This window comes from Cervus elaphus, chromosome 9 (assembly GCF_910594005.1).
Source record: "Cervus elaphus chromosome 9, mCerEla1.1, whole genome shotgun sequence".
Classification (NCBI taxonomy): domain Eukaryota; kingdom Metazoa; phylum Chordata; class Mammalia; order Artiodactyla; family Cervidae; genus Cervus; species Cervus elaphus.
In genome coordinates, this window is record NC_057823.1 from 13,809,947 (window position 1) to 13,837,353 (window position 27,407).

The 27,407-nt window shown below is 56.0% G+C and overlaps 2 protein-coding genes across 3 annotated transcripts in view; one reads left to right on the plus strand and one right to left on the minus strand.

The window, feature by feature from the left end:
* TECR (trans-2,3-enoyl-CoA reductase) lies at window positions 1-27,329 on the minus strand. 2 transcript variants are annotated; one of them, XM_043911204.1, is made up of 13 exons: window positions 27,000-27,329; window positions 2,975-3,025; window positions 2,239-2,290; window positions 1,890-1,934; window positions 1,702-1,805; window positions 1,511-1,626; window positions 1,323-1,428; window positions 1,136-1,208; window positions 994-1,037; window positions 862-919; window positions 690-778; window positions 337-382; window positions 1-250 (listed from the first exon to the last, which is right to left on the minus strand). In XM_043911204.1, the coding sequence occupies exons 1-13, from the start codon at window positions 27,012-27,014 to the stop codon at window positions 123-125; spliced, it is 927 nt and encodes a 308-aa protein (XP_043767139.1). In that variant the 5' UTR covers window positions 27,015-27,329; the 3' UTR covers window positions 1-122. The 2 variants fall into 2 exon arrangements, with proteins under 2 accessions (XP_043767139.1, XP_043767137.1); XM_043911202.1 differs by lacking the exon at window positions 27,000-27,329 and having other exon boundaries at window positions 2,975-3,294.
* Window positions 5,256-27,407, plus strand: part of DNAJB1 (DnaJ heat shock protein family (Hsp40) member B1) — a 34,829-nt gene continuing 12,677 nt past the window's right edge. The window contains exons 1-2 of the mRNA XM_043911206.1: window positions 5,256-5,390; window positions 12,203-12,350. The gene's annotated coding sequence lies outside the window, so the exon portion shown is untranslated. The remainder of the gene's footprint in view (window positions 5,391-12,202; window positions 12,351-27,407) is intronic.

The following is a 27,407-nucleotide window of genomic DNA, read 5'->3' on the forward strand; positions in this document are numbered from 1 at the left end:
TCCAGCCGGGCAGGCAGGCTTTATTCCAGACCCTGGAGAGCAGTGGTCCCCACTCTTCCTCCAGCAGTGGGGGGCGGGACGGGAGCCAGACCTGGCCGAGCCCAGGTGTGGGGAGCCGCCGTTCAGAGCAGGAAGGGGATAATGGGCATGCGCAGGGGCGGGTAGTCCCGGAACTCCTTCAGGTAGCTGCGGTGCTTGCCTTTAGCCCAGATGGTCATCTGGGTGAAGCCCACCAGGGAGAAGAGGGCCACTGTGGGGGGAACAGGGGTGTCAGGGGGAGCGGGCTGCACACTGCGGGACCGGCGGGGCCCCCGGGAAGGACGGGGCCAGGCTCACCTGGGAGACACTGAGTCATGATGGCAAAGCCGATCCAGGACCCCACCTGTGGGCAGAGTGGCCAGATGAGGGCGGGCAGGGGTGTTCTGTTGAGGCCTCGCCCACCCTCGGGGCCATTTTCTCGGAAGAGGATGGCAACCGACCTCCAGTGCTGGAGCAGCCAGGAGTGAAGTGGGAGCTGCATGGTGAGGCTGCCAGCCTGACAACCGCCCACCCTAGGCCCCTAAAAGGCCATAGTCTCCCTCGCCAAATGTTAAAGTTCAAACTGCAAAAGCAGCTACAGAGCCAGGCACCGCGCCCCCCACCAAAGCTAGCCCTCCCCAGGGGACTCCAAGCCCAGGGCAGACCCTCACCTCGTATGTGTAGTTGGGGCAGGACACCAGCAGGAAGAGCCAGGTGAAGGGGTTCTTGGTGGGGTACGGGATCTTCCTGGTCTTAGACCCTGGGAGGACAAGGCAGGAGCAATGAGTCCCCCGGGCCGGCCTGCTCCGGTGACCACACCCCTGCCCGCTGCTGGCCACTCACCAGCCGGCCGCAGGTCCCTGAGAGCCATGTGGATGGAGAAGTTGCCGAGCTGGCAGATCTGTCGAGAGAAGGCAGGTCAGCTCAGAGGCCCCCAGACTCCCCCATCCCCGCTGTCCATCCTGGCCTGCTTACCACAAAGATGGCGAGCGCCAGTTTAACCTGCTGAGCTCCGTAGGCTGAAAAGGAAGCCGAGGAGAGGCCCGTGAGGGGAGAGCCTGGGTTGGAAGAGGGGGTGGGGGTGTTCCCAGGGGGAGCAGGGTCCCCGGCCACTTACTGGGGGGTGTGTAGAGAGGGTGGTTGATGTAATAGGCCATCCACGCAGCGAAGCCCCAGTAGTAGGTGCAGTTCTGAAAGAGTGGGGCGGGATGGAGGCCCCGTGGAGGGCGGGACCCAGGTGAGGGGGACCAGGGAGGGCGGGGCGGGGCTGAAGGACCTGGATTGATGGGCAGCTCGGGGCTCACCTTAAAGATGTTTCGCAAGGGCATGGTGCCGTGGGAGAAGCGGTGCACGAAGAGCGTCTCCAGCAGGCGCTTGATGTAGTGGAATGAGTGGCAGATGCAGGCGAGGCTGGGGGCGGGGAGCCAGCTCAGCGGGGGCGGGTCTGGCGGGCCCCCCTCCCCCACGCCTCCTCCCAGCTGGCCCCACTCACTGCACCACCGTGTGCCGACTGGACGTGAAGTCGTATTTGTGGCCGTAGATGAAGGGCACCCGGAAGTAGAAGAGCAGGTAGATGAAGAGGGGTCCAGCGTACTCTGTCAGGAAGACCTGGGGAGGGGAGGGTGGTCACCCTGGGGGCAGCGGGGAGGGGAGATTGCTAGGGGAGGAGGGCTGGGCACTCACCGTCACCCAGCTGATCTGGGCTCCCAGGTCCCGGAAGTAGAGTGTGGCCGTGGTGCCCACGGGCAGCTTCTGCAGGACATCCTCATCCTTCAGGGACTTGCCCTCTGAGGAGAGTTGGGCCAGGGCTCAGGGGCTGCTGGGCCTTCGCCCACGGCCACCCGGGCAGCCCAGCAGACAGCTGTACTCACTGGGGTCCAGGCGGAGGGACTGGCGGGCGGGGTACCACTGTGGGTCTGTAGGGAGAGTGGGGTGTCAAGGCACACGGCCTGGTGGGCTCCTCTGGGCCCCGGTGTGGCTCCGGGACACGGACCGGAAGCGCAGGCAAAGCGGGATGTTGTCCTTCCGGAAGCCCTGCAAGGGCGTTCCTGCGGGTGGCCACACGGGGGCGGCGGCCCCAGGCCAGCCCTGAGAGGCTTGGGCCACACCCGGGGCATCTCTGCAGGCCCTTGAGGGAGCGGCAGGCAGGATGGGGTCCCACCTAGAGGTACCTGCCCAGAGGGGTCACAGGGGGGCCGTGTGGCTTGGCCCTGGACTTACGTGTCTTGGTGAAAAGGTTCTTGATCTCGGCAATGGTGGCTTGGGGCTCCACCTGCGGGAAGCACAGGCCGGGGACAAGTCAGCCGTGGCGGGGAGTTTGGAGGGCCGGGGGCCCAGGATCTCTCTTGGGGAGGTGGGATGGCCTGAGGTCCTAGACAATTACTATGGGAGGGGGAGGGTTGGAGACCAAGCCCCCCAACCCATTCAGCCGACACCACAGCCATGGGCCGGAAGGCCATTTTAACCAGGCAGCCAGGACGCCTCTGGACCAGCTGGGAGATGGTGTGAGCACAGAAGCCAAGCCTGCTTTGCCCCTCCTCTCCACCCCACCCACAGCTCCTCCCCGGGTGAAGGCCCTCAGTTTGTTCCAGACCTCCCTGGGATGGGACCACCCCCGTCCCCTGGCCTGGCCTCAGAAAGGGGCAGGTCTCAGGACCCCACCTCCCTCCCAGGTCCCAGAGCCCTGCAGGGTCCCCTGAAGCTGTGCGGCCTCCTCATGCACCATGAGGCCAGCTCCGGACCACACCCAGGGAACAGGGCGCTCTGCCCCAAGGGGCCGAGTGGCAGGGGCAGGCCCAGGGACACACCCGTCCTGCACACCCTGAAGGGCAGGCGGTGGGTGTCAGGACACAAGTGGAGGGGCACATCCATCTCCCCGGGGGCTGAGCCCAGGAAAGGAGGGGTCCCAGGCCCAGCACCCTCAGGCCCACGAAACTGGCGCCACGGCCGGTCCTACCTTGTCGAGGAAGCACAGCTTCTCCCGGGTCTTGGCGTCCAGAATCTCCACCTCGAAGAAGAGAACGGCCTTTTTAGGTTTCTTGGTCGCTTTGGGGGGCGCAGGCCGAGGGAGGCCGTTGAGGCCAAAGCTGGGGCCGAGGCCCTGGCTGCTGTCCCGGGGCACCAAGCTCACGCTCAGGTCCATGCCGCCCTGCTCTGCCCGCAGCGGCCAGAGTCCCCAGCTGCCGGCCGTCAGCCCCCACCACAGACCTCCCCACACGAGGCGCTCTGGGCCAGGCCGGCGCGATCAAATTCTGCCGCGGTGCTGGAAGGAAGCCCGTGCCTGCCCTGGCACTGCCAGCTTCTGTGCAGATGTAACCTGAGTGGTCCAGCAGCTACGGCCCAGCTAAATATAAAACTGCCCCACACGGAGTCCCCAGGAGCCACGCCACAGAGCTCCTGGGGAGGGGGGACCTGGGGGCAGCCCCCCCCCCAGGCCTGGGGGGCTGTAAGGCTTTCCCGTGGACATGGACCCCCAACAGCAAGGCAGGAAGGGAGATGCCCAGGACTGGCACGGAAGCGGCTCCCAGCACAGTGCAGAGCAAGAGCCAGTCCACCAGGAGGAGGGGGAGAGGTCAGCGGGCAGCCCAGGGCCCAGCGCAGCCCTCAGGGCTCCCTGGGCTTGGAGAAATCCCAGCTATTCTGAGAATCCGTGAGATAGATCATCCATTTCCCCTTCTGAGCTGCAAGGGACACTCTGGATTAGCTTCCTCGTGTGTTCATGTTCCCAGGGAAGGTGACAGATTCCGGGGTTCCCGGTGCAGAGAGCCTCGCTCTAAGTGTGGAAAGGGTCTGGGAACGGAGAAGCTTCCAGCACGCGCCCCCAGCCAGTCCTGAGACCTTGGCCCCCACCTCCCCAGCCCCCCTCTCCACCTACTTCTCATTAGGCCCACCCAGGCCTTGTTCAAGGCCACCACCACGTCAGTCCAACACAGCATCATTGTCCAGGCTCTGAGCGCCCAGAGCCCAGAGCAGACAGCCCGGGCACCCCCAGCCCCAGTCTCTGAGCCCCCAGGCAGTGGTGTGTGGGGGCAATGCTGAGAGGGGCAGGGCTCCGAGGGAGGTCTGACCCACCCATCCTAAGCAGGCAGGCAGAAGCCACCCCAGCCAGTAGTGAAAGGTGCGAACTTGGGGGAGCTGGAGTGAGGCCTAGCGGGGCCCAAGGCCATCATCAAAGGTCTGAGGGCCCCAGGGCAGGGCTTGATGTGGCTCTTATCAGACACGGGGACATAGCAGGCAAGACTGATCTGACCCCAAGTTGGCCCTTCCCACCAGGTAGACCCTCATCGGAGGCAGCATGGAGAAAAGGAGTAGAACTTGGAAGCCAGGGCAGGGCCCTGGACAGGGCTCTCTGAGAGCACACCCACCCACCCAGGGACCTCCCCGCCAGGGAAAGGGTTCCTCTCTCACACCCCCCACTGCCAGTAGGAGAGGGAGGGACACAGCAGGCGGCACACAAGACTGATTCCAGGCTTCTCTCTCAGCCCCAGCCTGGGGGCGGGTAGGCAGGTGTGTGCCTTGAGGGGCTGGCGTGGTGCCTGACAGACGAGACGCACCCCAAAACCTCAGGATGTGAGGAGACCCCAAGGGCCTGCAAAGAGGGAAAGAGGATGGGCCTGGGTTCAGACCCTGGCTCCCCATGCCCACCAGGGGTGACTGTAGGCCTGTGTGTCCATCCATGCTCCCTGTCCCTCGTCACGGATCGAGGGCAGGAGAGTCCAGAGCCCAAGAAGTGCTGGCCAACGTCCCTTTTACTATGCTAGAGCAGGAGCCTGCCATCACCTGAGGCAGGTTACTGAATGCCTCGGAGTCACACAGATGACACAGTCAGACAGAAGGGCCAGGAGGAGGGGGCTGGTAGTACCCCCAAGCATCTAGCCCCACCCAGGGGACTCCCGGGAGAGGGGAGGGGCACGCACGGGCGAAATGTGCCAGAAAGGGCAATGACAGCAGGTCCCTGGGCGGGCTGCAGGTATATTAATAGTTGCTGGGTCTCCGGCGGGCAGTGCCCACGTCTTCGGGACCCGTGTGGTCTGCAGGACGACTGCACCGCATCTACTGGGAGAGCAGGCCTCCAAGTTCCTGCTGAACCACTCAACAGCTTAAAATACAACCAGCCCCTCTCCCGGCCGGCCAGCTGCTGGGGGAGGGCTGAAATCCTACCCTCTCCCCCAGCCCGGGCACCAGACCAGGACCCGGGAGGAGACACTGGCCGTCGGAGCCCCGACTGGCTGCTGGGAAAGGAAGCGGGGCGGCGGGTGGGGGCGGCGGGGACAGGGGCCACCCCGCCCAGCGGCCGCCACTGCAGCTGCCACCACCACTGCCACCGCCGCGGCCGCACCCAGCCTGCAAGGAGCAGCGGCGCCCTCGCGAAGGTAAGCCCGCCCGGGGGGCAGCACGCAAGGCCCCTGGCCTGCTGGGGAGGGGGGCGGCCCCAGCTCAGGGCCACTGTGGCTGGGTGGGGCCTCCTTTCTCATGTCCTGTCCCCAAACCTCCACCCCAGAGAGGTCTGCAAGGCTCTGGTTGGGGGGGGGGGGGTACCTATTTTGCAACTGTCTGTGCCTCTATAATTACTTCAAGAAAGGTAAATTTTTAAAGTTTAAAAGCCAGGTAGGAGAATATACATAAACACACACATATATATACTCACACACACACATATGTATGCCAGGTGAAAAAAGCCAGACACACAGGGGTCATCTGTTCCTGTGAAATGTCCAGAACAGGTAAACGGAAGCAGACACACGACAGAACAGTGGCTGCCAGGGACCAGGGAGGGGAAGGGGAGCGCCAGCTAACGGGGACCTGTCTCCTTCTGTGGTGACGAGAAAGCTGTGGAATGAGACGGAGGCTGCCCGACACTGTGCATGTACGGAAGGCTGTCGAACCACTTACTTTTTAATGGTTAACTGCATGTTATGTGAAATTCACCTCAACAAAGTAGTTTTTTTTTGGGGGGGAGGGAGGTGGCGTACAAACCAGTTCTAATTACCCGGAAAAAGAAAAGGTAAGAGGCAAGGAGCAGCAAAGGCTCCCCACTACCCCGCCCCACGCAGACTCAGGGCCTAAATGTGGGGAACCCCGTCATGCGCTTCCAATCTTCAGTCCCTGAGTTACCCCCCACTGCACCCCCCACCCTCTGCTCTGTGCCAAGCACGCACTCACCCCCATGCTTGTCACATACACACCCCTGTGCCCGGGCCTGAAGCCAGCCTGGGTGGGGGCCCAGGACTGGGGTGAGGTGACCCAGGCGGCTGCTGAGCAGAGATCCTGAGCACAGAAGAGAAGGCAGCAGGCTCAGGACGCCCCCGCCAAGGGAGAAGGCAGGTGAGGGACGAGGAGGAGTGGGTGGCAGAAGTTCCTGAAGGGGGCGGGGGCATCTCCTCCTGTCCCCATGGAGGGAAGGGGCTGGGGGGACACGGAGCAGGGTGATAGCTTGAAGATGAATGAAACAAAGCCCATCAGGCTGACCTGAAGTCTGGGCACTGGGGAGGCAGGGGGTGTGGCCCCAAAGCCTCAGGCACAATGACCAGACAGAGGACAAGGACAGGGCAGGAGTCTGGCCTGGAGCGCAGGAGAGGCTCAGCGATGGCCGTCACCCAGCCCGGGAGGAATTCTCGCTCAGAGGCCCCAGGTTCTGGGCTCCAGCCAACAGCGACTTGTGGGAGCACAAGGTCAGGGCTGGTGGGAGGGGAGGGTCCAGCAAGGGGCAGGGTGCTGCCCACCCTGAAGGAGGGGTGGGGGCGGGGGGAGGCTGCAGACTTGCCCCACCCAAGGGGAGTACCCAGAGACACTGCGAGGCAGTGGGGCCCACCATTGTCCCCACCTTCGTGGAAATGGGCAGATGCCGCTGATCAGGCTGCCATTGTAGAAGGAGGGGCACCCACTCCCTGAGCACCTGTTTTGAGCTAGCTGGAGGGCCAGAGCCTCAGGGAGGCAAGGCTCCCGGGGTGATCCCCTCATGGCAGATGAGGAGACCTGGCTCGAGAGCAAGACAGGCTCGGGGCCTTTGCACATGCAGCTCTCAGTATCGGCTCCGCTCTCCCCCAGGCCCCAAGGGGCTCTCCCGCGCCACCTCAGCAAGGTCCCTCCCCACCATCAACTTAAAATAGCAACTCCGACATTTACCACCTGCCTCCCACTGGATGGTCGGCTCCAGGAGGCGGGGACTGCCCTGCCCTCAGCCCTTCCCTGGCACCTAGAACACAGCCTGGGGAGAGCTGTGCTCCGGAAACACCTGTAGGAGGCCCCGGCCCAAGGTCACAGAGGTGGGGCTCAAAGCCCCTTCCCCACCAGCCTCTGAGCCAAGGCCTTTCCCTCACCCCTCCGTCACCACACTTGGGGGGGGGGGGGGCCCTGCCCAACAGCCAGACCCCAGAGCAGGAGATGCTGCAGGGAGCTTTCCCTAGCCTCGTTCCAAGGAAGCCTCTGTGAGGCCTGCAGGCCACCCCGCCCAGCTTCCGCGACCCTGCGGGGCCCAGCATTCTGGCGGCCAGAATGCTCCCAGGCTCTGGGTTCACCACTGACTGTAGGAAAGGGTCAGCAATGAGCCTGCTCTGGCTCCAAGGGAACCCTCTATTTTTCTTCACCAGCACCCCCAACACAGAAGGGGCTCCCCGCTCACAGGCTCCACACACCCTGCCTGCAGGCAGCACCACAGGCCCAGCAGCCCCTCACAAGGAGGCTCTGAGGTCAAAAAGACTGACCTACTTTCAGGCTGTGTGGAGCTGGGCAAGTTACCCAACCTCTCTGAGCCTCCATTTTCTCAGCTACCAAGTGGGCTAGCCTCACCTGCTATCTCACAGGGTTACTCTAAGACTTACAGGCAATAACCACCACCATTCTAGTTTGTATGTGCTGGGGGGCAGGGGGTGGGCAGGAACAGAGAACAGTGGCAAACTTTATACCAAGAGATGAGGGGAAAACAGAGAATGAGGGGTCAGGAGTGGGGAGGACAGCCATTTCAGACAGAGTGGTCAGGGAAGGCCTCCCTGAGAAAGCACACAAACATGTCCAGTCTAGAATAACTCCCAAAAAAGTAAATGTTATCAGACCGATACACCCAAAATACAAGTGGCAGACACACAGGGTGCCAGGCCTCTTCTCTCCAAAACGTGACGATGACCCTGAAGGGGCCCAACCACACCAAGGTCAGAGAGGTGGTGCGAGGAGCTGGTGACCTTGAGCCCGAACCCTAACAATAGCAAGACACGTGCGGATGGCGGAGGCGGGGCGGCGGCAGACGTCCTGCTCTAGCTCATCACCAGCGCTCGGGAGACAGCAGCCGCGGAGGCTGCCGCGCTCTCCACTGCCCCCTTGCGGCCGCGGCCGGAAGGGTGCGCACAGCAGCCGGAGCTCCAGGTGAACGACCCGGGTACCTACGCCCAGGGCAGGATGAGATCAGGAGAATGTGCACTCACTGTTCTCCCACTCACCAGCCAGGCGGCCCCGGGGAGCCACTACCTCACGCTCATTCCTTCGTTCACATATGCCTTCCTGCCTCCCCACTTCCCGCGGGCACTGCCATGACCAAAACCGAATCCCTGCCTTCACAGGAGCTGCATGCGTTCTGGCGGGGGCAGGGGACAGGGAGACAGATTATCAATAGTGGCATGTTTTAAACCAAGAGTTGTGGAGAAAAAGAGAGAAAGGAGGCGGGGTGGGGGAGTCGGGAGTGGGGAGGATGGCCACTTCAGAGTTGTCAGGAGGCCGGCCAGTGGAAGTGAGGGGACACACCGTGCACACGTCCACACAGAAGAGCTCTCCAGGCAGAGGGAAGAGCAAGTGTAAAGGCCAAGACTGTACCAGCATGTTTAACTCATTGCAGAAACTAACGCCTGTGGCTGGTGACAGGTTATGTAAGTGATACTCATCCGTCTCCGATCAATAACAGGCAACAAAAGCCGTATTAATATGTCCCTGACCAGTATAATGCGTCAAGCAGCAGACCCGGTGTGGCCGGAGCAGAGTGTGGAGGGGGAGAGTGGGAAGGCACAAATGGGGAGTGAGGGGGCTGATCACAGAGGGGGAGGGAAGGCACAGGCAGTGTGGGCCACAGGAGGGACTCTGGCTATTACTGAGGGAGGTGGGAGCCATGGAGGGTTCTTGAGCAGAGGAGGGGTGTGACCTGATTCAGTTGTTCAGAGGCACCCCCTGCAAAGTGGGAGACCAGGGCAGAGGCACCGATGGGAGCAGGAGCAGGGAGGTGACCATGGAGGGAATAAGAAGTGGACAAGCCACGAAGATGGAAGTGACCAGATGTGCTGAGGGTCTGGATGTGGGGGTGGGAGGGGAGGGACTCTGAGGAGAGTCTTCTGGGCCTCAGAAGAGAGAAGCACCAAGCAGGAGGGTGGCAGGAAGGGCAGGCACCACCTAAGCCCGGGCTGGGAGAGTCTGCAACTGCTGCTTTACCCGTGGGAGCTGCCACACACGGCGCGGCACACAGGGCCCAGGCGCCAGTGCCCAGGAGGGCTCCCAAGCCAGAAGCCGGGCCCCACTCGAGCTTCCGTTTCCCCATTTTCATAAACAGCCGGGCCCAGTGTTCCTCTGGCCCCTCCCGGACATAAACAAGACCCGGGGGCCCAGGCCTGAGAGTCAGCATGGACTCCAGGTCACCCTCATCATCGGCCGGTTCCGTGTGTCCTACAGGGGAACCCTCTAGACAGGAGTGGGTAAGAACTGCAGCTGCTACCCAGACACCTCTCCTCACCCCCCTTTACAGTCCCCAGGGCAGCTGAGGGAGCAGGCGCCGTTAACTCCATCTCACAGATGAGGAAGCCGAGTTCCGAGGGGCACTCCCAGCTCATGCAGCAGTAAACTGACCCGACTGCCCACCACACAGACTTCTGGAGCTGTGCCCCCAGCAGGCACAGGCCCCCTGGCAGCAGTGGCACAGGCCCCCTGTCTAGAGCAGGCTCTCAGGGACCCCACAGGGGCTGCCTGCCAGAGAAGGGCCCTTCAACCAGGCCGCCTCGTGCTGGGCAGCCTGGCACAGCACGGCCGGTGCCAGTGCCTGCACCAGGCAGGATTGTTGGGGTTGGGGGGGCTCCCGAGGCTGGGGTACAAGAGGCCTGCGGTGGGTGCAAGCCCTGCTCAATGCAGCCTAGACTCCAGGTAAAGGGGCAGAGGGCCCCATGGGTCCCTCAGCCACCGACCTGGGCTCTCCTGGAACCCACAGGCCCCACAGGGGGCACAAGGGCGGCCACACTCAAAGGATGGATGGAGGCCTGGCCCTGAGCAGCATGGGCCGGACCGGCACACCCCATTCACTAATGCAGAGTCTTGAACACGTTCACCTAGACTCGGCAGCTCAGCACTTTCGGCTCCCTCTCCCTTCCACTTTCCAGAAATATCAAAGTCACACTACTCATGCCAGGGCAGCTGAGAAGACCTGGGCTCAGCTCAGCTGCCAGGAAGCCAGCACAGGCCGCACCTGCTGGGCCAGAAATACCTCCCTCCCCAGGGGCTTCGGCTCTTGACCCCGTTTCTCTGAGGTGCCTGGGGGCACTGCACAGCCTCCCTGGAGTGCTGCAGTGGGGAGGCGGGGAATGTCACCCAGGGTAGGAAGGGCAGAGAGAGACTGACCACCCACTCCCAGGGCCTCAAGCGGCCAGCTCTGCCTCCCACCCCTGCTGGCAGGATGATTAATAGCAGGGTCTGAATGCCAATGTCCCTGGGCTCTGGGATCCAAGGGCAGGAGAAGCTGGAGGAGCCCCCCATAGCCCAGTAGTAGCCAGCCTTGCAGGACATTCTCTGGGCGCCCAGGTGCCCCAGCTGGTTGCTATGACCACAGAAGGCCCAAGATGAAGGAGCTGGACCAACACAGCGAGACTCTGGGTCTGGGGCCCGAGAGGGCCACCACACTCTTTGACTAGCAGCCCACTGGTACCCACGGCTCAGACCCCTCCCTGGGCGGTTACAGGCCTTCGGGGCCTCCAGAGGGCGCTGTCCTGGACAGAGCTGCTCTGTGAGGGCCCGGTTCATTGGCAGTGCCGCCTCTAGGACGGTCTATCATATGCTTGCTTACCTTGTGCCGAGATCTTTACCTGCACAATCACCTGGGCCTGTACGCTGAAGACTGTAACCCCAGCTAAGCAGCCCAGAAAACCAGGGCTGGGAAAAGGGGTGCTCTTGCCTAAGGCACAGAACCAGGTCAGAGCCAGCCAACTTGGGCCCAAAAAATTCCACTGCCCACCCTCACAAAAAAAAAAAACCACCTGCATTCTGGAGAACAGGGCTAAATGCTAAAGAAAGAAAGGGGGAACAAAGCCTGGACCTGATTATCTGGAAGGCACCCCGCTCCTTGCTAACGTTCAGTTCCAGAGGTCTGGATTCTGCACAAGTCACCTCCCCAGGGAGTGTCCTTGGGAGGCTGGCCTGCTGGACTCTGGGCCCCTGCTGAGCCAGGCCACACCAAGGGCAAAGGGCCTGTCACCCCAACACCAGCCAGAGGGGCATAGGCAGGGTCAGCAGCTGTTCTGCAGTTTTCTGCCACAGACTAAAGCCACCAATGAGCTTGGAAAACCACTGCCATGGGGGTGGGGCAGTGCTGCAGAGGCCACAGTCAGACCAGCCTCCGTCCCTGCCTGCGCCCTGACACGGGAATGCTCGTAAGAGGGCCTAATAGAGAGCATCCCCATGGAAGATGTGGCAAAGGGCCCCGCCCAGTGGCCCTGAACCCTGTCCACCTATGAAGCCCTGACCTGGACAATGCAGATGAGAAAATAGGGACCTCTGCTTCAAAAGTTCCCAGTGACAGATGCAGGCAGCCAACTCACCCTGGGCTGCCTTCCTCAACAGGCTCCTGCCCTTTGGACGATGCCCCAAACCCTTATCACGACAGACAGACTGCCTGACATGCCCTCAAAACTCTCAGCCAACCCCCCCAGTTGCTCCCTACCCAGTCCCTGCCCCCTCCCTCAGCCGTCAAGCAGGGTGCCAGCACCCAGCCTCCACCAGCTCGAGCTGGCCTTGTCACCCCACTTTACGGACAAGGCAGCAGAGGCTCAGGAGTTACAGGCTCCAGGGGCAGGGCCCCACCTGTTTTTGCTCCTTAGAACTCAATACTCTTCCTCCAGAACTGTCCCTGGCCCCAAGACCCCAGGAGGACAGCCCAGATCTGCAACCCTGCACACCCTGGCCAGGTCAAGGTTGGTGATCACATCTGGTCTCTCTGCATCTCTGGCAGGAAGGCGCTGTCCGGCCAGAGAGCTGGAAGAGGAGGAGACGCTGAGCCCTGTGGATGCAGGCTGACAACACGCTGACCAGCAGAGGGCGCTCGTCCAGGCTGACTCCCGACCTGCGCCCAGCACACCCAGCCCAGGTGCAGCAGGCAGGTCAGTTTTGCGCGACAGCCCAGTCTGAGACCCACGTGGCCGGCCTTAATGCCCACAGCAGCAGCAACAGCTAACACATCCTGTATACTCACAACGTGCAGGCAGGGAGGCAGGTCCTGACACAAATGATCTCCTTTATTATTACTCCCCTCTTCAGGTGAGAATACAGACTTACTCCACTGTATAAGCAGTGACGAACAGTAACCAAATACCTACTACATGCCAGGCAGTTAGGGACTCTGGGGGTTCAGCCCTGGAAGGACAGACAGGAATCTTTGCCCGTATGGAACTGACATTTTAGCAGGGAACACAGACCATAGAATAGCTACAGGGACTTCCCTGGCCTCCAGAGGTTTAGACTCCATGCATCCACTGTAGGAGACATGGGTTTGATCCCTGGTAAGGGAACTAAGATCCTACATGCTGCGCAGCAGTCAAAAAGTAAATAAAATGGGACAGGGAGTGGCAGGTGAAGGGAGCTGGCAGTTTCACATAGTGGTCAAGAAAGATCTCCCCAGGAGGATGTTGAGCCAAGCCCTGAAGATGGTTAAGGAAAGGGCGGTTGAGATTGGAGGAGCCTCCACGCAGAGGAACGCCCTGTGCAAAGGCCTGAGGTGCCGCCTGCTCGGGGTGCTTAAGCAAAGAGCCAAGGCTCCTGTGGTTGGGGACCGGGGTAGAGGAGGGAGGAAAGGAGGCGAGGACAGGAGATGATGGGTCATGCACGGTCTCCCGGGCCCGGTGAGGGCTGTGGCTTCTACTCTGACTGAAGTGGGAGCCATAGGGGGTTCTGGGCAGCAGAAGGATGTGACCTGACAGGTTCTTAAAGGAATCCTCTGGACTGTATATGGGGGAATAAGGATGGAACCCGAAGACCAATAGGAAGTTATCAAGATAAAGGATGGCTTAAACCAAGGGGCCAGCAAACTATGGCCCAGAGGCTAATTCTGACACACCACCTATTTTTGTACAAGCTAAGATGATTTCTACACTTTTTTTTTTTTTTCTACACTTTTAAGTGGTTAAGAAAAAAATCAGAAGCCTATTTCATGGCACATGGGAATTCCATGAAATTCAAATTTCAGTATCCACAAGGCTCACTGGGACACAGCCATGATCGCTGGCTGGCGGCTCATCCAGGGCTGCTTCTGTGACAGCTGCAGGGCTGAGAAGCTGTCAAGAGGCTGTATGGCCAGAAAAGCCTAGAACATTTACCATCTGGCCCTTCCTAGGTAGAGCCTGCCAATCCCTGGCCTGGGCCTCATGATGGCAGCAGGGCTCATAAGAAGCAGTTATATTCCACAGGTATTCCCAAGGCAGAGATACAGGATTTGCTGACTCCTGGACATGAGGAGTGAGGGAAAGAGGTGGGTCAAACAGCCTGGGGCCTGGTGAGGAGAAGACTAGAACTGCCGTTAACTGGCAGGGGCGGGTGTGGGGAAGTGGGAGTCAAGCAGAACATGCAGGCTGAGGTTGGGGTGGCTGGGGCGGGAATCCAGGCTCAGTTTTGGACATGTTAAATCTGAAATGCTGACAACACTCCAGAGAGATCCAGCTCACTGAGAAACACCTCTCCTCCTTCCTGTAATCACACGGAAGCATCTGTGAGCAAACTGGGTGCTCTATGAACACTCTCTGGTCATGTGTGGGGCTTCCCAGGTGGCTCAGGGGTAAAGAACCCACCTGCCAATGCAGGAGTCCCAGGAGACGTGGGTTCAATCGCTGGGTCGGGAAGATCCCCTGGAGGAGGAAATGGCAACCCACTCCAGTACTCTTGCCTGGAGAATCCCATGGACAGAGGAGACTTGCAGGCTACAGTTCATGGGGTCGCAAAAGAGTCAGACTATGACTAAATGAGCATGCACATGTATCCCTAAAATAATTTTGCTCATTGTATGTAGCCCCCAACACATTTTTAAGTTGACAATACTTTTTCATCTGAGCTTGAACAGTTGCAAAAAGATGTCATTTCCGGCCTACTGCAGATATTGCAAATTCTATATAAAATTTATGGGGCTCTGTTAAATCTCACCAGGGTCTAAATACCTAAGTAGCTTCCTATCTACCATCATTCCACTTTAAAAAAAAAAAAGCTATAAACAAGCTCCTTAATATTTGCTCCTTTTTTGCCTTGAAGTTGAATTCTGTTCGCTACCCTCCTGCACTGAGTTTTATTCAAATACAGGATCATGACTGAAGGTCTGTGAGGTGGTTTTCTTGGCTGTGCTGGGTCTTCGTTGTGACTCACCAGTTATCTCCAGCTGCAGAGCACAGTGGCTATGCTTCGTGGTACTTCTCGGACTTCTCACGGCAGCGGCTTCTCGTGTTGCGGAGCACCGGCTCTAGGGCGTTTCAGTAGTTGCGGCACACAGGCTTCCTTGCCCCCGAGGCATGTGGGATATTCCCAGATCAGAGATCGAACCTGTGTCCCCTGCATGGCAGGCTGATTCTTAACCACTGGACCACCAGGGAAGTACCTGATTGAAGGTTATTACTGGGCATCATATCTACTGCTCAAATTGAAATTAAATTTCTTAAAAACATTTTCATGACCTAAGGCTCTAAGTGTAAGGAGAAAATCCTTCAGGATGAGTTATCATTACAGTATCAGCTAAATATAAACTATGAATCATCAACAAGTCACTAAATATTAACCATACACAGGAGGTTATCAGCACTGGGTCTCTAGATGGCATGGATGTTCCATTTTCCCAATCAGTTCATGTAGCCAAGGTGACTATTTCTTATTGCTAGAATGAGACAGAGCTTTTATTCTGACATTTCTTTATTCAAGTAAACACTAAGAAGCCATATTCACATAAATAAGCAGATGAGTAAAGAGAGGGCCCTGTTAAAGCAAAAAGTCCCCAATTCTGTGAACTCCTTCTGAGTTACTGGCCCAAAGTCTCACGGTGACCTAGTCTCAGAAATATCTGTAAGGTCTTCCAGCTACCATTAGGCACCACTCCACTGTTTTTCTGAAAGCAGTGACTCGTGACCTGGTCCCAGGGCCTGGCGTTGCTCACTTGCTCAGCCCCACGCAGGTCCCAAGAACACGCAGTACGGCAGGCACTGCCCAGTCAGGGTGTGAGAGAAAGAGTCCGTATCCCAGTCCAGCCTCAGCCCTAGGGGCTGCCCAGCTCCCAGGCAATACGTGGCCCACAGGAGCTCCGAGCAAGCCCATCAAACCTTCCCGTACATAAGCCAGAGGGCTCTGCCCCCCAGCGATCCTGCTCCGTGGGCTCCTTGCAGACGCCTGGCCCGGGCCAGAGAGGCCACAGAGCCCTGGATGCAGTGTCCAGTGCCAGGCAGAGCTCGGAAGGGGTTCCTACACAGACACCTGCAAAGGGCTCAACCATGTACGGAGGGCATCTCAAACCCCCAAGAACGCCTTCTGCTGGCTGAGAAGTTCCCATTCTTCATCTGCTCAGACAACACTGACTGAGCCCCTCGCTGCACCAGGCCTGTGCAGGGTGCTGGGCTCGATGAAGAACAGAAAGACCTGTGTGCAGCACGCCAGGCACTGGCCCAGATGCTGGGATACCATGGCCAAGCGTCCCCCCACCCCCCGCCCCAGCCCACTGGGCTCAAGGGGAACATGGGCAAAGACTCTATTACGTAACACGAGGTCAGGATGAACCAGCTGGGAAGGAAAGAGCTGGGCAGGGAGCCCAGAGGGCCACGGGAGGCAGTCAGGAAAGGCTTCTCTGAGGGTGTGCGACTTGAGCCAAAGTGATGGCCAGCATGAGGCTCCCGGAGGAAACTGCAAAGGCCCTGGAGCAGCACACAAGTTGGCAGGGCTCAGGAACATCCGAAGACTGGATGCAGCACAGTATACTCAAAGGCACGCAGCTGCAGAGCAGGCCGAGTGGAGGCCGAGACGAGCCCTCCAGGTGTGAGTCCAGGAATGGGAAGCTGCTGGAGCGGTTTGGTTTGGTTTGGTTTGAGAAGGAACCTCTTGCTGCTCGGACAAGTGGGGTTTGGTCTGGTTTGGTTTGAGAAGGAACCTCTTGCTGCTCGGAAGTGCTGGGAAGCACTGACAGCGATGAGAAAATGAAGGTGGCAAGCACCAAGAAAGACACCCTAATTCCTGGATCCTGAAGTGTCACTGATTCAAAACAAGCTGCCAAGTCTTTTTTTTTTTTTTGAGGGGGGACACATATGCCAACATTAGATAAATGGGTGGACAGATACAAATCGTAAGATGCATCCCAACTTCAGGAACATGAAAATGCTGAGGGGGAAAGATATATATCCTGGGACAAAGAGAGGAGAGTAATTAACAAGTGAAAGAAGACTGATGGAGGAGGGCAGGGTTTCTGGAATATTGAACAGGCCCAGCCATGTCCATAAAGGGAAAGGTAGTTTAAGAGAAAAAACCCAGCTACAGCTATTGCAAAAGGAGTGCTGGAAGCCGCCCTCGGTTGTCTGCCCCCTGTCCAGTGTTACCTGTGAGCAACTTCACAGGTCAAGGCCCTCAGAGCCTCCCCCAACCCCACAGAGCTTGGCCAGCTCGGCTCCAGCAGAGACAGTGAAATGAGACCCAGGGTCTTCACACAGACACCCCTCCCCACGCTCTCTCCTTGGATAGTGCAGGTTCCCAGGCCCAGCTGGAGAGACGGGAAATGCTGCCATCCACTGAGGCCCCCGGGGAGCCAGGATGTGGTGCTCAGAATGTGTATAGTTCCAGGGCCCACTTCTCAGATGGCACCTGGAGAAGCCTGGCAGGAAACATTACTGGGGCCTGCCCGTCATGGTTAGCACTTCCTGTAGAATTCCCATGTCATCCTTACATGAAGACTCAGGGTTCAAGTAACTTGGAGTCAAAAACAGGGGGGCGGAAATGGCCAAGTTCCAAAGTTCCAAGAGAAGCAGGCGCCCACGCTAACGCACCAGAGCTACAAGTGCTCTCAGTTAAAGCCACCAGTTCCAGGGAACCGCCAGGCACTCCGCAAGCTGGAGGGTCCTCCTGATTGCTGGGTGCGGGACAGTTTGGGGGGAGGCATGGACGATGCAGCTAACTGCCTGAGCCCACCCAGCCTGTTCTCGTGGGTCTCTAACAGACAGGCACACAATCACTTGATCCACAGTGGGGGTGACAGAGGACAGCCTCACACAAACAGCTCTCTGAAGGCATTAAGTGCCACTTCAAGCAAAACAGAAGAGATGAGAAGGTGACAAGTGTGGCCTGGGTGGGTCAGAGGGAGCCTTTCGGAGGAAGTGACATTCAAGCTGAGACCTGAATGACAGGATCTGAGGATGGGACGAGGAGAGCTACGTCTCCGGAATCTGGGCCAGCACTGGGATTTCCCGGCTCAACCCCAGCCTGTCCTCTGTGGATCCCACCTCCAGCCAGGAGACTGCAAGAGATCTGATTCTCCGGAGTGGACTCAACAACACACTGTTTCAGGCTATACGTATCTTCCCAAGAATTCTGCTGTTACCCTCACCACCACCCCACCAGAGACACGCTCTGCCAACTGCACCTCCTGAGAAGCATCAATTCGGCAACTCCCCCAACCCACCCCTCTTCTTCTAGATTAGCTTCTTGAGGTGTCCTGGGAGACAGCTTCTCCTAACAAGAAGACCAGAAGCTACAGCTTTTGGACCCCCTCAAGTTCAACCTGCTTCCGGTTGCTCTATGAAGTTCCAAATGCTAGGGTTAAATTATGTGTGTGTGCTCAGTCTGACTCTTCAATCCCATGGACTGTAGCCCGCCAGGTTCCTCAGTCCATGAGATTCTCCAGGCAAGAATACCAGAGTGGGTTGCCATTTCCTCCTCCAGGAGATGTTCCCGATCCAGGAATCAAACCTGCGTCTCCCGTGTGATTGGCAAGCAGATTGTTTACCACTGCCCTCCCCACCAGCTTGAAAGACCCAGTCCCACCCAAAGGACAGGGACCTTCCCTCAGGCCCCTCCCACAATGGGCACGGTCCTCAGTCATTGCTCCCTGGTCCTTTTAAAGAGGAAAACAAGAATTCAGAAGCCCCGAGACTGCGCAAACTCTGCAGTCTCCCGGGCTGCCTGAATGGCCCATGAGCTCTGCTTACATAAGAGACTGGTTAGAGCAGGGACAGGGGGAAGGCTGTGCCAGCCTGCCAGTCACCGCAAGCTACTGAGAGGCCCTTTATCCCCCAGAGGACTGAGAGGCTCGTGGCCCGTCTCTAACCACTGGACTGGGAGCGGGAGCGGGAGCAGGAGCGGGGAGTGCCCAACAACACCCACAACACAGTTGTCGGTAATAAGGAACCACTACTCTTACACGTTTATATAACACACACCACAGTGGGCACGCCCTCCAAGGACTCAATAAACTGCTCTCTGAAAGTTAAGCTTTTGGGTAATATCAACAGGAAAAAGGACCTCCATCACCAGTGAGTCCACGGATGTCGTTGCAAAGCCTGGCCTGATCAGCCTTACCACTCATCACATAACCATTCAGCCTGGCCTCCAGACCTCTGCCCAAGCTGAGCTCCTCCCTTCCCAGAAGACTTCTTTCAGGCTTTGGCTTAGACGAAGAGACCCTGAAGGTAGAGGCTGAAGGTTCCTTCAGTCCAGTATTCCTGGCACACAATAGGTACAAAGAAGGAAAAAAAATTGTCAGAAGGAATGCACTAGTAAATAGGCAATGGAGGACTTCTCTGGTGGTCCAGTGGTTAAGGATCCACTTTCCGATGCCGAGAACCTAGGTTCAGAAAATAAGATACCATATGGCTCGGGGCAACCAGCCCACTCACTGCATCTAGAGAGCCCAAGTGCCACAACAAAGACCCAGGACAGCCAAGGACAAAAAAAAAAAGGAGACAGGCTGGGGTAGAGGTGATCGGAGCCCACCACGGAAAAGTGTCCAGACCAGCAGGAGCTGCTAGCAACCTGTGCCCCTCCCCTCACGGAGCTCACTCTGTCCAGGGAGGAGGACCATCAAGTTCCCAAATGAAAACACAACCACAGCCCAGGGAGGGCCAGAGGAGAGGAACAGGGTGCAGTAGCCCCTCTCGAGCAGGACAGTCAAGGAAGGGCTCTATGATGACGACGAAGCTAAGCTCTCAACGAGAAGAAAGCAGGCACGGGAAAAACAGAGGGAAGAGAATTTCTGGCCAAGGGAAGGGCTTATGTGCAAGGCAGGAATGTGGCGGTGGATGTTTGAGATGAAACCAGCCCAGCAATGAGTGAAGGCAGTAGGGAGCAGAGGAGGACAAGAAGCTCTGAGGGGGGTGTTTCGAGTGCTGCGATCCTCCCCTCCCCAGAGGCCCTCTGGCTGCTGCTGGGTGAGGAACATGGCCAGGAGGGCCAAGAACAGACACAGTGGTGCGCCTGTAAGGAAGGAGGTTGTGACAGGCATCAGAGAACCAGGCCCACTCTGGACACCTGTTTCCTGGAATGGTTCTTTCTCACAATGTTAGAAAGTGGGTTCTGACTGTGCTGTGACTTCATTGACAGTCCTCCCACAGAGAAGGACAGAACAGCTCATTCCAAAATGTGGCTTCAGGGTGTGTGACATCAGAACCATCATGGGCTTCTGAGCTTCTTCCTCCGTATCTGGGCATACTGTTTGGCACAACTCCATCTCCAGGAGCCCGCTGGGTCTTGTTCATTAACACATCTGGAGATGTTCTAGAGAGAACACATGCAGAAAGTATTCCAGGTGGCCTCACTGATACAGCTCTGTCCTTGACCACCTAATGATCTGGACCTTGACCCTGGACCAGACAGTAAGCTGGCACTTCAGATGGACCAGGGGCTCCCTGAGACAGGCATCTTTTTAGGGAAAAAAAAAATTATTTATTTAGCCATTCTGGGTCTTAATTGCAGTACATGGGATTGATGATCTTTGGTTACAGCAGGTAGGATCTAGTTCCGGACCAGAGATGGAACCTGGGCCCCCTGAATTGGAAGCATGGAGTCTTACCCACTGGACCATCAGGGAAGTCCCAAGACAGCTGTCTTTATCCTGGCTTCACGGATGAGACAACTGAAATGTCCCAAGACAGCTAAGTAACTGTCCTGAGGGTAGAGCTGGTGGCCTGCCTTTAAAAGGACGGCCATTCAGCCACACTTCATTCCTTCTGCAGTGCGTGGTCGCTTGGGCCCACCCACAGCAAAGCCCACTCTGGGTCTAGTAGAATCTGGGCCCTGCCATTCACCAGCTGTGAATTCACGCTGCTTCCCTACTCTGGGCCCCAGTTTCCCCATCTCTCAAATAAGGATAAGAGTACCAAGTTCACAGGTTCATTTTGAGGGGTAAATGAGTTGATAAATAAAAAGCAGAGTGAGCACTGTATCAGTAGTGACTTTCATCACAATGCTCTGGCTGTGGCCAGGTATTAAAACATTCTCAGCTGCCACTGTCAATATCAGCAGGAGGGTGTTAAGATCTAGCTTGAACTTGACCAACCAGCCCAAGGTCTCCGGGCCTTTCTCATCCGGCCAAGCCTGTCAGTGAAGTACAGGGGTTCCCAACCAAACTCAATTGCATTAACAACGCTAACACACTCAGGGCTGTCAACTCCACCTTTCTCACTCCCTAGGAACCAGTTATTCAAGAGGCTCTGCTAGGCTCAGGGTTCCCCACCCCCCACTCGAGCCCCTCACCAGTCTCTCCAACAGCTGTCCCACCCTGCGCCCAGCCGCCCACCCACCACCACCCCTACCACTTGGTTCTTCCCACCCACTTCCTCACCTCAGCCCCGCCTCCTCCACCCAGGCCCCGCCTCCTCCACCCAGGCCCCGCCTCCACTCCCTCTCTCAGGCCTCAGGATCACTGTGTGAAGATTGAAGTGAGGTCGCTCAGTCGTGTCCGACTCTTTGCGACCCCATGGACTGTAGCCTACCGGGCTCCTCCATCCATGGGATTTTCCAGGCAAGAGTACTGGAGTGGGTTGCCATTTCCTTCTCCAGAGGATCTTCCAGACCCAGGGGTCGAACCCAGGTCTCCCGCATTGCAGGCAGACTCTTTACCGTCTGAGCCACAAGGGAAGCCCTTAGGATCATGGTGTGGGTCAGCCCAACTAGTTAAATGTTAGCTGCTGTGCTGTACCCATCTAACGCTCACCAGAGCAGTAATTCCTTGAAGGGATAACCTGTGAGATAGGGCCCACTGTGCCCAGGGGTGTGCAGCTCATAACTTGGGATTGGGGAAGAGGGAGGGGCCTGCCTGTAGCATCTGCCTCAGTCCATGGTGTAAATACAACCCCTGCCCACCCCCTCTGCCCCACCACGGCTGATTTCAAGCTATCAACCTGATGTCCCTGAAGGCAAAGTTGGGAAGATTGGAGCCAAAGTCAGCCACTGAGGGCACACCCCCCCACCAGGATCCCCATTTTACAGATAAGAAAATTGGCTTGAGAGGTTACAGAATCTATGGGCTCCATACGTTGTGCAGGGCAGTTATGGATTTGAACCTAGCTCTGACCCAAAGCTTGGTAGGCTTTTCTGTCTTCCCAGGGAGGATACCGCCCCACCCAAAGGGGACCTGACTGTGTGGCTCGGGGGAAGCACCCCTTATCTGAAAGTTCTAGAACTCACTGAGGTCTGGGGGCAATGAGATTCTAAGAAGCAAGGGGGTGAGTGGCTAAAGTGTAGAGCTACAATTCTAAGGGCCAGAGAAAGGGGTTCACCAGGAGAATTGCCAATGTGAATCACCACCTGCTCAGAGCCTGCAGAGTATAGAAAAACCTAAAAACCATCCCCAACCCCACAGGCTCCTGGTCTGACACACGTCAACACAAGAAAGGTCCTGAAAGCTCACCATGCTTTGAGGCTACCCCATCCCAATCTAATTCACCTCCGGAACTCCAAGGGGCAGCCCATCCAATGTGAGGGCAGAGGGGCTGTCTGTCGGAGGACCACACAGGCCCACAGGGCCCCTTGCATCCTCCCTCCAGGGATGCTGGGTACTCAGCACAGCACAGCCACCAACCGAACTAGCATCAGCAGGGAATCGTTACAGGGACAGAAACTGCTTGCTGGTTCCATGACCTTGAGCAACTTAACTGACTTCTCTGAGCCTCAGGTTCCTTCCCTGTTAAGTAGAAGTAACACCGATGCCCACCTGATCAGGTGCTCACAGGCCTCAGTAACCACCGGTGGCTGTTACTACCAGCAATGCCAGCATCCCCAACATTACCGTGGCTCTGGCTCTTCTACAGACAGACCTAGGTCTGGATCCTGTCTCCACCACGATGTGACCTTGGACAAGCTCCTTCACCTTTCTGAGCCTCAGGTTCTTCATCCACAAAACGGAGGGAGAAAGAGTATCCAACTCTCAGGGTTTTGGCAAGGACACAAGAAATGTGACCTGCCCCTGGTATCCAGCAACAAAAAGTAGCCCAGGGGCTTCCCTGGTGGCTCAGTAGTAAAGAATCCACCTGCCAATGCAGGGGACACAAGTTTGATACCTGATCTAGGAAGATTTCACACATGTTGGAGCACCCATTGAGCCTGCATGCTGCAACTATTGAAGCACAGGCAGAGCCTGTGGTCGGCCACAAGAGAAGCCACTGCAATGAGAAGCCCATGCGCCGCAACTAGAGAAAGTCTGTGAGCAGCAATGAAGACCCAGCACAGCCAAATAAGAAGGAAAAAAAAAAGTGACCCAGAAAAAAAAAAAAATGACCCAGAAAAAAAAAAAAAAGAGGGGGATCATAACAGGGCTCCCACCCTGTCTGTAAATAAACAATCAATCCCAAATGCGTTTTCTGAAGGCCTGCTGGATGCAGCACACAGCAGGGTGTGAGTGAAGAGATCAACCAGGCCCCATCTCAGAACACAATGATGCTGCTGCTGCTGCTAAATCGCTTCAGTCGTGTCGGACTCTGTGCGACCCCATAGACGGCAGCCCACCAGGCTCCTCTGTTCATGGGATTTTCCAAGCAACAGTACTGGAGTGGGTTGCCATTGCCTTTTCCATCAGAACACAACACCTTCCCGCAAACAGGCACCAAATTTAACGTGCAGAAGTCAGAAACCCGCATGTTAACACAGCGCTCAATGGCTACAAAAACCCAAATTATCCCTCACCTTCTACTCCAAAGGGACCCAAGGATTCAGAAGGAAAAAAGTACACAAGACAGCAGACACTTAAGATCCCACCTCCAAGGTTAAACAGATATTTATATTTTACTCTATTTACTACAAGAGATTCCTTAAAAAAAGACATAGCTGAAGCCCTCCCTATGCCGTCTCCTCCCCTTCCATCCCTCCCCAAGCAATGGTTCCTCTTACTGTGTAATTCCCATACATTTCTAACCTCATATTACGATTTATCCTTTAATTAGGTATCTATCCACAAAAAAACACATATAAATCTCATTTGGTATGTTTTTTAAAATTTACAAAACCTTTTGCTATTTGCTTTTTTCTACTCAACATGATGCCTGGAGATTTATTAAGACCAAGTAAATCAAACTAAATTGCTTTTCATATGAAGAAATCATGCACAACAGTCAAAATAAATAAACCAGTACTGCGTGCAGCACCTCCTCTTTCATAAATACCCCTTATGATGTAGTTCCAGCAATTTCTTAATGTTATTACTGGCCTTTGCTGTCACAATTATTTTGCTCCGAGGAGCTCAGAGAGATTAAGTAATCTGCTCTAGGTTAGTTATTTAGTGAGTGGCAGAGCCAGGCCCGTCCAAGGCCCAAGCACCCTCTGACACCATTATACATGGGTCCACCTTCTTCTTCACGTCCCCCTTCCTACCCAGTTCTCTGGCTCAAACAATTGCCTCTTCAGCAGAACTCTACTTGTCGAACTTTCACATACTCACTCCTGTGGAGAAGCTAAAGCAAGAACTATATTATTCACAAATGAGCACCAACAAAGCTACCCTTTTGAGGGGAGGCGGGAAGAGCAGGAGAAGATTCTAAATGGGGACCTCAATGGGACCCTAAATGGAAGATCCTATTAGAGACCCCAGGAGGAAGAGGCTGCCTTGCCTCTGGGCTCTAGCAATGGGAAATGAGCAGTGACCCAGATGAAAGGAAGCTGAGACAGACCCATCTTCCCAGGAATCAGCAGATTCCAAGGTAAGAGCTGAGCGCCACTGGGATCATTACTTGGACCTCTCATCTGCAATGGCAAAACAAAATTAAAAAAAAAGAAAAAATTTCCTATAGCTTTGGATAAGCAGTTCCCTTGATGACCTTGCTCTGACCCCGAGACAATCCCAAGGCCCACTCTGCCTTCCAAAGACCTGCTTGGGAGAAGGCCCAAGAGTAACCCATTCTACCTGCCTCGTCTCAATGAGGCCACTGAAGAGTCGCATTTTTCTCTGGGACCACAGAAGAGAGAATGGCAGTGTCAGCAAACAGTTATCGAAACAGCAGCAAAAATCGCTCCTCCAGCTGGAATCCTACCTGCCTCAAATATCAGATATCAACCCTCACTCACTTCACTGTGTCACTGAGCGAGTCCCGCACCTTTCTGAGCATCATCTCTATCGCTTCTATAAATTACACTTCATAATCTCCAAGGTCTCTCTCCCAGTCAAAAAGGTCTTTCTGGTGGGTGTTAATCACCCAGTGCTTTAGGGATTGCTTTGGGGGTGGGGGGGAGGGGCAGGTGGAGGATGTGGAAGAACAGACTTAGTTCCAAACGGAAATACAGTCTTTCTCAAGGTGTTAAATGTGAAGGAAAGAATCTCTGCTATTTTTATTGATCTGCAACAAATACCTGTAAAAGAGCTGATCAGCCTGATGTGCAAACTCGGCTGAGAGATAGTTTACTCCTGTACAGAAAGCCTGGAGCTACCACCTCAGTGCTTACGTGGCAAATGTCAGCAGAGAATGATAACACAGAACATGGAAATATAACAACTTTATTTTTTTCCTCCAAGGTCACTTTGAACAGTGGGTGTGAAGCTTCTGCTTCCAGGAGGGGCAGGATTTGAGTGTCCTCCCGATCAAGCCATAACCCTCAGGCTGTGACAAGCTTCCAGAACAAAAGTGTCCACCCCAGGGATCCTCAGGGGCCTACCTTATCTGCCTGCTAACTACCAAAACTAACTCCATTTTGTAAAAGGCCACATGTATCTCCCATCCTCCATCTTTCAAACTGAATGTGGCTTTTTCTCCAGGATTACAGATAGGCTTTGAAAGGTAGAACTGTATTAGAAAAATTTCATTCTACAATCATAAAGCTGAATGAGGCATAAGAGATTACTAACTTCTACCTCCTCATTTTTGTGCCACGTCAAAAATCACTAAGGACTTCTGGGTTAAAGTTTTCAAAAGATTCTGGGTAAATTACCACAGAAAGTAATAATAGTAACAGTAGCAGTAGTAATGGGAGTGGGCAGAAGCAGTGGTATTTCACTAGCAAACAAAAATCAGACTGTCTCCTTACACTTATATGAACCACTTAACATGATCAAATTCAAACAGACAAAAAGTAAAATGACAGTAGCCAGGGGCTGGGCAGAGGAGAGAAGGGGGTTAGAGGTGAATGGGTACAGAGTTTCTGTTACGCAAGATGCAAAGAACAGAGTTCTGGAGGTGGATGTAGATGGTGGTTATAGTGGCACAACAATGTGAACATACTTAATGCCACTGAACTGTACCCTTAAAAATGATTAAGATGGTAAATTTTATGTGTATTTTAACACACTTTTTTAAACTCGGAAAGGGGAAAAAAAAGTCTCTCAACTGGCTAATTTTCATTTGGGGACCAGTATGGCAAAGTGGTTAGCAACTGACCCTCTGGAGTCCTGAATTTCTCTCTGTCCTGCATTTACTAACTAGCTGGGGACTTTTGAGCGAGTTATTTGACATCTCTGAGACTGTTTCTTCATTTACAAAAACAACAATAATGATAGTCTCCTACCTCACAGAGCTGTGAGGCTAAGAAAACAAGGTAACAGACTCTCACTGGCACAAACGTAACACTCTCTAAATTATTATTATGAACTTTAATAACAAATTAGTTTATCATTTAATGCTACTTATAAGCCAGCAAAAATTAAATTATTAATATTATATTACCAGCTAGGTTGATAAGTGCATCAGAACACTTCGTTTTAAGGGTAAAAGAGGCCCCAGTTAGGAGTCAGAAGTCCTGGACTTCAAAAGTGGCTGCGGGTGTGAGATTTCTCCTCGGTGACACGCAGGGCTTGACGGAGATGATCTCTTAGATTAACAGAAAGCAAAGATCAGCCAGCACTGCAGCTACACCTCCTTCACCACCTAAGCCGCTCGGGGAGCCGTCCCGGGCGAGGGAAGGGGTCCAAAGGTCATGCCAGAGAGGACTGACTGCAAAGCCCCTTTCTAAGCCAGAGGCGGAGGCATGGTGCGAGGTTTGTGCAAGACACCCTCAGAGTGAGAGCAAGGGTTCCATACCCTCGTTCCTCCCCTGCCAAAGTCTACAATTCATCCCGCAGGGGAAGCTGCGAGGAACCTGCAAGCTTCCCTGGTCCTGCAGAGACCCCAAGAAAAGGCACCCCCAAAACAGCCAGGGTTGCAGAATTATAAATACCTACCCCGCACCTGCGCACTGAGATTTACGAGTGGCCCTGGGCACAACGCGCGCTTACTGCGCCTGCGCCGTCCGGCTCTCTCTCCTGGGCTCAGGACGTAAAACGGGGTCCGACTATCTCACGAAAAAGAAAAATAGATCTGCGGCAGTCGCTCAATCCCCGTTTTCTCGTTTCTTACCTCATAGTGCTTCATGGCTCCCCCGCACGGCGGCTACTGCTCCTGCGGTCCCTGCTACCTGCGCGCGACACACCACAGAGTACCTCACGCGGTGACGACCGCCGCGCGAGACTAACCGCGGATCCGTATCCGCCCCGCCCCTCCCTGCCGCTCGCGCCCCTCCAGCCAATCAGCGCGCAAGGCGCCCACCTTCGTCCCCGCCCCGCAGAGCCGGTCGGTGCAGGAACTAGCGGCTCTCTCCACGGGGCTAGCCAATCAGCTTCCTGGACCCACCGAGGGGGACGAAGCACGGGCAAGAGGGAGGAGGACGGAGGAAAAAGAAGGAGCTTGGCTATCCACCAATCAAAGAGGGCCTCTGGTCGCGCGAGCCCGTTGCCCCGCCCCTTGGTGGCGTCTCTGTGGAAACCA